The following is a 12,210-nucleotide window of genomic DNA, read 5'->3' as shown; positions in this document are numbered from 1 at the left end:
ACTAACTAGATTTTCACTAATATTTATTAAAAACAATAAGATGAAACATTATTTATCGTCTGTACACAATTTTTCAGGAAATTGTGTTCAGGCCACTAAACTGTGATTTCACCAATCTAGACAGTATAATGAAATGTATGCATAACAGGAGACTTCAATAGTATGGTCACATTGAAAGAATAATTGAAAGTTTTTGGTTTAATAGATGTAGAACAGTTGAGATAGCAGATTCAGTTTGCAGAAGAAGGCCAAACATGGGAGGAAGTGTTAAGGATCAATTGGAAAGACAGAGGGATAAATAAAGACTTGGCCAGAGATAAGTTAGTTTGGAAGTCAAATTTTTAAAGCTGTCCAACACCTGCCAACATGTACAAAATACATTCATCCAAATATGATGAAAATTCATCAATCAATCCGATCTACTTTGTTGCGTGTTCATAACTTTTATCTTCGTCTTTGTAGAATTTATTAACTCAATATTTTTTTTTTGCTTTAAAGGTCAAAATGGAAGAAATACAGAACACAAGTCTTTCCATGGCATTCCGTCCATTCAAGTAAGTCGAAAAACTTTTATTTTCACTGTTTTGTTTTTTTTGTTTTTTTTTACTATTGACCGTATTAACATTGATACATATGTCAGCCACTTTCAAATGTATTGTTTGTTTATGTACCATGTTTTTCCTGTATTTAACGTAGGATTACACGAGTCACGTATTCAACTCTGATTAAATCGTTTGAATTAGGAAATGGTCAATTTGAAAACTCCCTTAAATATAAAAAATAAAAGACAAAAGCAAACAGTATCTCTCTCTCTCTCTCAAATAGTATTACTGCTGGATCATTCTACCAATCCAGAAGGTATCTCACTTCTGAAACACTATATATATATATATATATATATATATATATATAGTCCTGGTCAAAATCATAAGACCACTTAAGAAAGTAAGTGTTTACGCATATTATCGAATTTTTAATCAAACAAATGGTTGAAACCATTGCCAAAAGGGAAAATATGATGGAAAAAAATGAAATCTGCTTCATTCGAAACCTTAACCCTGATCTAATAATTATTTTTTAAAAAACAAACATTTTCACCTGCTCAAAATGATAAGACCACTTTAATAAAATTGGCTAGTTTTGAAAAAATGAATACAAAAAGCTTTCTATGTTACTAAAAGCAACTTGTTAGTGGATAAAAAACATCTTACTAAATTATAAATGGCAAAAGGGAAACCATTATCAGAGTTTGAGAGAGGAAGGATCTTTGAGCTTAATAGGGGTGGACTCTCCCATAGATCCATTGCAAATGAAGTGAATCGTAGCAAAACAGTCATCACAAATTTTTTAAGAAATCCAGATTAATATGGGCACAAAAAGAGTCCAGGTCGACCAAAAAAAAATAACCCCATCACTGGATCAGAAGAAGTTTTAAAAAGAACTCCAGTATGAACTCAAGTTGATTGAAAAGCCAAACAGCAGCAGAATGTAGTCCTAAAACCATCAGAAGGCATCTGAAAATGAAGGGTTTCAATCATTTAAAGCGATTGCAGAAACTACGTCTTCTTGAACAGCACAAAACTAACCAACTTAAGTATGCCGCCAAATACCAGACTTGGGATGAAGAGAAGTGGCAAAATGTAATTTCCTCCGATGAGAAAAAGTTTAATCTAGATGGTCCAGATGGATTTCAACACTATTGGCATGATAAAAATTTGCCCAAAGAGACTTTTTCAACTCGGCATAGTGGAGGAGGGTCTTTAATGATCTGGGATGCTTTCTCATCAGCTGGGACCCTAAAGTTGCAAGTAGTGAAAGGCCGGCAAACATCATTGAAGTACATTTCAATGCTTGAAAATGCTTCTATCAGGATTGAAGGTCCACGTCTTTGTGGAAGAAATTGGATTTTCCACAAGACAACGCTGCGATACACACTTCTCGACAAGCACGAGAATACTTTTCTTCAAATAATATAGAATTGTTAGATCATCCAGCATGTTCTCCGGACCTCAATCCTATTGAAAATCTTTGGGGATGGATGGCAAAAGAAGTGTTCAAGGATGGAATCCAGTATGATTCGATAAAGGAACTTTCGGATTCAGTTTTCAGTGCATGGGATAAAATTCCTTCGCAACTGATAAAAAACTTAGTCGCAAGCATGCTGAAAAGAATTTTTGAAGTAATTTGTAATAATGGAGGCTATACTAAATACTGAGACCCTTTTTAGTAATTTATAATTGTCTTTTGTTAGATAAATTATCAGTGGTCTTATTATTTTGACCAGGTGAAAATGTTTGTTTGCTTATGCATAAGCCTGAAGAATCCTAGAGTGGATGAAACGCTGAATATTCAGTGTAGCTTAATCGCCATATATATTTTATAACTTACTAACTAGCTCTACCTATGTATTGAGCACTTTTGAAGTAAATACTTAAAGTTTATGCATAAATCTATATTTTCATATATTAATTTTATGTGAGTAAATTAAGTAGTTATATATATATATATATATATATATATATATATATATATATATATATATATATGTTAGTGTTAGGATGATTAATTATTGTAATTGGGAATCAGAAAAATCAGGATTTCTAGGGGTATCGGAATCTGTATTCAAATTAAAAAAAAGTTTGTGCCAATTTTCTGATGCCAAAAGCGATTCTTTCAATTGCTTCTTTTTTATTTTTTTTTATTTTTTTTTATTTATTTATTTTTTTTTTTTACATAGGCATCACCACATTATCAAGGCCAAGAGGCAACTCAAGGATAAGGGTTAAAGAGTGTACAGTAGAAATTGAACATTATAGTAATCATTAGTAATGAAAATTTGGTAAAGTTGATAACTTGTTTGAGACTTCATTTTCCATTACCAGTACTAATGATAAAATAATAAATAGTTATTTATTTTGAATTACCAGTAAAAAATAAAGTGTATTTTTACCCAAAAGTGTTTCCAAAAAATACATGCACATATTACACAAGTATTTAACAGGAATCCGACCTGCCTCAAAAGAATTTAAAGCTAAATATTGAAACATTTTAAAAGAATCAAAATCGTTAATTATATCGAAATAAAATATTTGAACCATTGTATTGTCCTCAGATGGCCTTTTAGCCTTGCTAAGCAGTGACTCACTAGTAAAAAAAAAAACAAACAAATAAAAATCATTTTAGTACTGACCAAGCTCAACATTGCTTTCTTTTTAAGTCATATTCCAAAAATCATATGCAAGATTTTTCTGTATTTTTTTTTTTTTTTTAAGTCGATGCCTCCATTCGATCTCAAGAGACAATGAATACCCCCTGTAAAGGTAGCTGTGCAAGTAATTGTGAGGCAAGGGTTACACAATTTCCAACCACACCTCTCCTGAATCAGCACTGCTTGAGTTCACTAGCAAGGAGTAGTTCAGGATTTACTGGAAACAATGCTCAGATAAACATACAGCACCTGGTATTCCTAAATGGTCACCCATTTTAGTATTGACCAGGCTCAATGTTGCTCTAACAAGAACCAATGTGTTAAGATGATTTTTTAAAATCACTATTTTTGGTTAAATTAGATTGCACTCTAACATGTTCATTCTTATGACAGTTGTTTTAAGCCTCACTACTTCCGCATACTGGCTTATGACAAATTGGAAGCAGGTGCTTTCTTACAGGGCTAACAGACTCTTTCTATCTGGGGTTTGTGTTTTTCATCAGAGTTTCCTTCTCCTAGATTGATTGCCTAAGCTAAAGAGCTTCATCTACTCCCTGTATGGTAACCCTCTGAAATATCAGAGGAAGGCTAACACCATGCCCAAGGGTGACCTGGAACTATGCAAGGCAGGGGCGTTCAGTTCCTTGAGGTATTATACATACTCGCATACATGATTATGCCGTATATATTGCGAGAAATAGACAACATAAAGAATTAGAGCAGAGGGGGGAGATCAAGAAACATCACAGATGAGACATTACTTTTATGGTAGGTGCTCGACTGAGCTCCAATCTATGGTCCTTCCCTGTAAAAACTTTCCCAACAAATACTTGCCTAACTACAACAATCACCAACAAATTTCCTCACCCCCTATCTGTGCCTAGAAGTAAATAAAAATTCCATGAGCAGAGTTTCTTTCCTAGAACTGTCCATCTGTGGAACACATAACCATGTGTCTGCTTCCCAGCTGACTATAACATAGTCATCTTCAAATCTAATGTGAATAAATTCCTATTGAGCCCTTCTCTTAAAAAATCTAGCCCTTACCCAAGTTCCACTTTAACTGATCAGGTTGTCTTACAGTCTATCTAACATTTAACTCTTTTACTAGAGTGACCTCGGGATTGACCTCCCCCTCGCCTCCCCCTAGTAAAAAAAAAAGTGAGAGAACGATCAGATTGTTTGAGTCAGGATAAAGTAAGTCTGTAAAACCAGTTAAGTTTTTTAAAAATGACAAAATCCACAAGTAGACTCTTTCTATTAGCTACGTATATATCCTGGACGTGTTTTATACTGTTTTGCTCATTAGTTTTGCTTTTCATTGAAATTCCAAAACATTCTTTTTAATAATTTTCTGAACAGAATGTAAAAAATCATGACACTATTTTTTTTTTTTCAAGCACGTATTAAATTTTTCCTGAATACTTTGACGTTTTCCATAAAAGCTCCAAAGGCCAGATTAAAAACTTTGGAAGGCTGGATTTGGCCCATGGGCCGTTGTTTGGAGACCCCTGGGTCTAGACTGTTACTTATGGCTGACTCTTGTAACTCACGAAATTGCGATACTATGATCATACCCCTCCCCCTCTCCCAAGTATTAGGAAATGGGAGGAGGGAGATGAAAAAGAGGAAATAGTTGATGAGCAGAATAAAAGTATAGCATGTAAGGTTAATAGAAAGACAATTGGGGGAGATGGTTCAGCAAGGCACACAAAGGGGCTCAAAAATAGGATAGTTAATCAAGGTGTGACAGTGACTGGGACAAAAAAACGGTCAATATATTTCGAGTTAGCTTATGGACAGTTTAGGAAGGAGGAGTGAGTTTTACAGACAATCTTGAATTGAGAGTTTACAACTGAGGACAGTAGATGGCAGTTGATGGCTCAGAGGTTCCCTAAGAGAGATCAGCAATTTTGGAATTCAAACCATGTGAGAATTTGGCGAAAATAAAAAAATTATGGACCGACGTAACTAAACAGCTAACAACGGATACGTTAACAGTTATACTAAAAACTTGTTTTGTATTGTTTTATGACGTGACCACAGAGGTGTTCCTTGGGTCACCAAATCACGAAAATGGCATTGGTTTTATGAGGCATTATTTACTTGTACTTCAATGGTTGTTGCCCTTGTTGTGTGGAGCCGACTTTCTCGCAAGCAAGTAGAGCATCTCTTGACTATCACAGTTCACTTTCACTGATCCTAACTATAACTAACTAATCTTGATTCCATAGTCGAAGATCCACAAGTAGTTAGTCTGATAGTGCTGACTAGTTCACTTCTAATTGTTGCCGTTAAGGTCTCCAACTCCTTCTTGGCCCCAAGCTGCATGCCTGAACCATCTTAGCCAGCATTGGCGAAGAACGAACAGCAAAGGTCAGAAATGTAGTTGTTGACCGAGATCTTGAGTTGGTGCTCAATTCACACGGCAGCATTATTAACCCTTATCCTCGAGTGGCCTCTGGGCCTTGATAAGTGGTGAGTCCGTTGTAAAATGAAAAAAAAAATCTCTCTTTCTTTATGTCTCCCTCTCTTTCTTTCTTTCCAACTACAGGTTAAATAGCATCACTGCTTATGGTGCTATTTCCTTTTGTTTATACTGGATTATTCCAATGCCTTTATTATTTCCTTTCCTTATTACCTTCAACTGTTAATAAAGAGGGAGATAGAGTGAGAGATAAGGGGAGAGAAAGAGTGTTAGATACCCTATAGAGGGAGGTGAGACAACATACAATGAGAGAGGGGGGGAGTGATAGACAGAAACATAGTAAGAGATAGGTCACTTGATGAGTCATTTGCAAATTATAGCTAATCAGAACGATTAAAATGGAAACTAAAATGGAAGTGTTTTTCAATTATAACTCAATCCCAAACTGAAAGAATATTTTAGGATGTATTTTTTTATGTTAAATTTTAAAAAAATAAATAAATAAAAAAGAACTCTTGAAATATTTTGTTTTTCTTTCATCTATATATATACAAAAGCGAAAATGTGTGTATGTATGTATGTTCACTTTTTGTGTATGTCTGTAAAAGGCTTTTTTCGCTGGACTTTTCGGTCGGCTCATTCCTTCTTAAAACTTTTTATATCACTAAATGTCTAAATGTCTAAATGATAATATATATGAGTTATGAACAGGGGTCACCCATCTATTTAATTTGCCCGACTTTCACGCGTTATTTTTTCCAGATTTTTATAGCATCCTGTGTATCTTTCGCTTTTCAGTATAAAACAAGCGAAAACTGACTTGCATCCGCATCATGTTTCAAGGTCAAACATCACGCGACTTAAGTTTCTCGCACCTGTTAATTTCATTTTATAAACGTTAAATTAAGAGGATTTTCATTCCTCTTCTCTCGTGGCCGAGATGGCTAGGTCCCAGTTTTTTTTTTCCATTTTGTTTCCATCTCCACATCAAAGGTTCGGGGTTCAAACCTACTTTCCTATTAAAACTTTTTTTTTCTTTTACACCTCCAAACACCTGGCCAACGTTTTTTTTTTTTTAAACAGGGTTGTTTTGATCACGCCCTCCCCCCCAACACACACACCTACAAACACCCGGGCAACGCCGGGTACCCCCCGCTAGTTATCAATAAATAAAAAATGTTTTCTTTTTTCCTAGAGAACTGACGCCAGCAAAACAGGTGAGTTCACCTAAAAACTTTTATGAAAATTTTGGAATTTTTCACTCTTATTTTCTTTTCTCTCATACATAGAATTAAAAAAAAACCCTCATAATCCATAACTTTATTGTCAGATATATATTAAGCACTTAAATAAAGCCCTCTCACAAACACAGAGATCTACATCAACATTTTATTTAACTTAATGTTTAGCTTAACACACTTTATTAGTGAGTATCAAAAGTGTATCTGATTTAGGGACTTATCATGATTGGTAATTCAATGAAACTGCAGTAAAGTGTTAAGCTAAGCAGAATTCATTTATCATTTATACAGCTCTACCTGAATAAATATTGAGCTCTTTGTCAATGATATGCAATTTCAAATCTCTAGAAGTGTAAGCCATGTTTAGTTTCAGAACAGTTTCCGATGGTTCGTTGTTCTAAACAAGTCTTGAGAGGTAACTGGTTTGCAGTAGACAGAACAGTTTCCAATGGTTCGGTGTTACACACAAGTCCTGAGAGGTGACTGGTTTGCAGTAGACAGTTCCACAGAGCAAAATATTCTTACCGTGTCGAGACGGAAAAAACATGCGAAATTGCTACTGAAAAGGTTTAATATTTATGGAGCAATTCTGGTTTCTGATTGGTTGGTAGCAGAACGTGAATTAATTCGATTCGTCAGTTCCTAGCAGCATCGTTTATAAATAGAATCGCCTGACTGTGTGGGATCATACCCCATTATATTTCTAAAATATTGCAACAAAATCAGTTCTGTTCTGACTTTTGAAAAATTGTTTTGTTTTCTTTTGTTTTGAAAATATTTAAGAAATCATTTTTAAAACCAAATTCAATGCAATGTTTTAAGAGATTGTTTTTCTTGTTTTAAAAATATTTATTCAAGAAATAATTTTTCAAATCCAATTTGATCCAATTTTTTTGAGAGATTGTTTTTCTTGATTTAAAAATATTTAAGAAATAATCTTTAAAAACAACTTTGCAATTTTTCGAGAGATTGTTTTTCTTGTTTTAAAAATATTTAAGAAATCACTTTTAAAAGCAAATTCAATGCAATTTTTTGAGAGATTGTTTTTGTTGTTTTAAGAAATCATTTATAAAAGCAGATTCAATACACTTTTTTGAGAGATTGTTTTTCTTGTTTTAAAAATATTTAAGAAATCATTTTTAAAACGAAATTAAATGCAATTTTTTGAAAGATTGTTTTTCTTGATTTAAAAATATTTAAGAAATTATTTTTAAATCCCAATTTGATTCAATTTTTTTTGAGAGATTGTTTTTCTTGCTTTAGAAATATTTAACAAATCATTTTTAAAAACAACTTTGCAATTTTTTGAGAGACTGTTTTTCCTGTTTTAAAAATATTTAACAAATCATTTTTAAAACCAAATGTGATTCAATTTTTTGAGAGATTGTTTTTCTTATTTTAAAAATATTTACTTCAGGAGTCATTTTTAAAATCAAATTCAATGCAATACAGATAAACTATTATGGTCAACTCTAACCTTCCTTGGTGAATTACTGACATTTTTTCCCACATTGTGAAGCTATCATGATGAATACCAATGATAGTTGATCTCTCTTTGTGTCAAATGGAGACTTTTATTAATGTCTAAATTTTGTGTTGAATGCTGATGATATTTGTAAGCATAACAAGTCCAATATGTCTACATTTAAAAGCACTGTAGAATTGAAAATATAAGACCTCATCTTTAAAACAAAATTTTATGTAAAAGATTTTTTTTTCAATAAATGAAAACTATATAAATCAAATATCTCAGTCGACTCCAACCTTCCAGTGAATTATAAAATAAAATATTTTGTTTATATTATTTTCATTTATTGAAAAAAAAATCGGCACTCGCACACTACTAGGACAGAATCACATTTTTTATTTTCATGGTAACATTTATTAGATGAGTTTTTAACCACCATTTTGCTTTATTTTTTATTTTTAAGTTTTTGTCAAAACTTCAAAGATGTAAAGAGACATTGCAGCTATTTTTTCCGGCTCGCACATAGCTCTTAACACGACTTATTTTTCGAACCAAATAGACATTGTACATTAAATAAAAACACTAAAATTTATTTAGTTAGGTAGAAAAATAACTTATCTTGCCTTTGATAACATTTATTTGTTATACATTTGGTTTTTGACAACTTTTTCATATCTCTGTGGATTTTAATACAAACCCATATAGTTATTATTTTAATTTTATATACGGATACGTTTTTCATGAGAAAGGAAAGATCACATTCTTAGTGCATCCCTTAGAATGGGAAACCATTGACAAGAATATTGCTTAGATGTTTTGTTTTTATTGAAAGGTTGTTTGTGATTGGTCTAATGGATAACCTTATAGACAATGGAATTGGTTATGTTATCTTGATATTCTTGTGATTAAAATGCCTTAAAATTTGAGACAAACTTGATTTTGTGCATCTTGTAGTATCCGGTAGTGGACGAAAATAATAAAGAAAAACAAAATGGCTACTGCTTCTAATTCTATTGTGACGATCTTGTGAAGTAACCTCATATGCGAATGAGATGCTGCTGGTTTGAACAAAAAGCCCGATTTTCAGAGACTGAGTTGATTTGCATTTTAGAGTAGCGAGTTTTGACAGCAACGTCTTGGATTTGGGATTAGTGAACTTTAACGGCATCATGTTGGATTCTGGAATAGTGAGCTTTAACGGCATCATGTTGGATTCTGGAATAGTGAACTTTAACGGCATCATGTTGGATTCTGGAATAGTGAGCTTTAACGGCATCATGTTGGATTCTGGAATAGTGAGCTTTAACAGCAGCGTGTCGGATTTTGGAATAGCAAGTTTTTGTTGCATAGCTTGTTAATGTTCCAATTTATGTCACATCAACCCTTGGCGGGGGGGGGGGATTATAAAAGCGAAACCAAACATACCTTTTATATCCTTCTTTCGTGCCTCTTAGTCGTGTCCTTAAGTGGTTTGTATTTTGCCTTTCATTGTATCTGGAACAAAAGCCTTCGCAACAGACACAAGTCTCATTTCTTTCGAGACAGTTGGATTTTATTCAGTTGCCATGATTTTCCACAATCAAAGTCGCATCATTGTTTCTCATCATTAGAAGGAGGGTGGGTGGGTGGGTGCCATAGTTTTAGCCAAACATTTATTTCTATCATGTCGCCTCCATGAGAAGTCTCCCAATCCATCTTGTCGGAATCAGAGACAGACTATTTCTCCGATCTACTTTCTCTGATGCCCAAAACAGACTCTCTGCTAACTCATATCACTCTTTCCCCACAATCGCGTTCCACGAATCATTATATGGCATGGCAATCCACATCATCCCATGTCAACGATTGCTCTGCCTGATCGACCTGTCTCTCTAATTTTGTTATGACATTTTTTTTATAAACAAACAACCTACCTTTGCTAATAACTTCTAATCTGAAAACATTGAGCTCCAATTTCTAATTCTATATATTGCACTAGCCACAACTGACAGCCCATCTACGGTTGGTCTATTATACAAAATTTTGACAGCAGTGTGTCAAATTTTGGATTAGCAAGTTTTGACAGCAGTGTGTCAAATTTAACTGGGAAATTGTTAGTTGAAAGTGCAAAATAGTTAACAATCGCCCATTTAATCACAATCCTTTCAGATTTATTGCATTTAATTATATTCTAATACTGTCCAGAAAGGTATGGATGCACAATTTTCCTTTGAAAATGTATAAGATAACAACTTGTGTTCAAATAATTGTATACAATGAATCATTTACACTATATATTTGCCTTTGACATTGAATCATCTATGCAGTAAAATGGACAAGCTAAATGTTATGTGGAAAGCAGGCGTATCTGATTCATCAGTAAAATATTATGTGTAAAACATTTCATTTTTTTAATTCTATTTTTTCAGGCTTTTATGATGCGACATATAATGAGGCTTTTACATGCGGGTCAATTTGAAGATGCTGTAAGTTCAACATTATTTGTTTTTCATTCAATTTTTTTCTCTATCCTTTTCTCTTTCCACACACACACATATATATATATATATATATATATATATATATATATATATGTATATAATTATTAGGCACTTATGCATATGGATTGTGTTATCATTGGAATCGTCCAGGTGGTTTATGGGAAACTCTGGAAAGTGTCAAGCAAAAGCTTTGTGATTTTTTCTTTTTTTTTTCTTTTTTTTTCTTTTTTTTTTTTTTTTTGCGAAAATGTTGGCCAATTTTAAGGAGAAGTCACTTTTTTTGCCGATTTTTTTCGAAAGTCATCTCCTCTTTTCGATTAACTAGCCTTAATTTAAACCTTCGCCACTTCTGGTCTGGCGATAGACGCAACAGCAAAGACGTCACTTTTTTTTTTCATTTTCTTTTCCTCCTTCACATCATGAGTTCAAGCCTGCCTGCCTGCCTGCCTGCCTGCCTGCCTACTACCACTTTTTTTTTTTTTTTTTTGCTCAACACACATCTCCAAACACTCGGGCAACGTCGGGCACCTAAGCTATTAGAGGAATAAAAGGCAAATCAAATTGTTTAAACACTTACATTCAATTTAGTTTAAATTTGCAGTTTTTGAAAAATTGACAAGTGTGAACTTTGTTTTTGGTGCTACTGTATGTATATATATATATATATATATATTCTGTTCATTTAATGTCACTTTCTTTTGTTCAGTGGTCAAATGTTTTCTGATAGTACACAAGCTCACCCTCTACTTTTGATTGTTCAACAATTTTCAAATTCCATATATATATATATATAAATATATATATATATATATGTATATGATGAAATTTATTTTGAAACATGATGAATTAAAAAATGAAAGTATTGGCTAACTGGTTTTGAACCTCATTCAACAGAGCTAAATCAAGGTTAGGAATTTACAATTAAAAAAAAAAAATGGAATATGGAGAATATAGCTGGAGAGAAAAAACATGAAAAAAGGCTACGGGAAAGAATCAAATACAAACCACAATAAGTCCTAAGAGATTTTCTTTGTGTTTACAAAGAGAATGTCTCAATGACTTAATGCAAATAGTTTCTAGAGTCTACAGATGAAAGGATGAGTGCGACTTTATTATAATTGAGAATAAGTCAACAACTTCACGGCACAAGAACGGTTATTTATAAGATGCTTAGCAACAATGGACAAATCATAGGCATTATTCAAAATATCCAATGGTAAATAATTTGCATGTTGGATTTTTGTTGGAACATGTTGTTTGACCCGGATGTCCAATCTTAAAAAATAAAATTTCTTGATCAATTTACGTGATTTTTGGTGTAGGATATTGTTTTTTTGTGTCACAGATACATACATCATATCAATTTTTATTCATTTTTATTATTT

The 12,210-nt window shown here is 33.0% G+C and overlaps 1 protein-coding gene across 2 annotated transcripts in view; it reads left to right on the top strand.

Annotated features, from left to right (window-relative positions):
* LOC145259727 (GPI ethanolamine phosphate transferase 1-like) overlaps window positions 1-12,210 on the top strand; it is a 123,480-nt gene that overhangs the window by 59,298 nt on the left and 51,972 nt on the right. For both annotated transcript variants that reach the window (XM_080117421.1, XM_080117420.1), the window contains exons 12-14: window positions 499-554; window positions 6,832-6,853; window positions 10,754-10,810. In XM_080117421.1, the coding sequence (XP_079973547.1) occupies window positions 499-554; window positions 6,832-6,853; window positions 10,754-10,810 (135 nt within the window). The remainder of the gene's footprint in view (window positions 1-498; window positions 555-6,831; window positions 6,854-10,753; window positions 10,811-12,210) is intronic.

The sequence above is a fragment of the Euprymna scolopes genome, chromosome 35 (assembly GCF_053919585.1).
Source record: "Euprymna scolopes isolate OS-2025 chromosome 35, ASM5391958v1, whole genome shotgun sequence".
NCBI lineage: Eukaryota > Metazoa > Mollusca > Cephalopoda > Sepiida > Sepiolidae > Euprymna > Euprymna scolopes.
The sequence above is the reverse complement of the archived record's forward strand: the minus strand, read 5'-3'. Positions and strand labels throughout refer to the sequence as shown.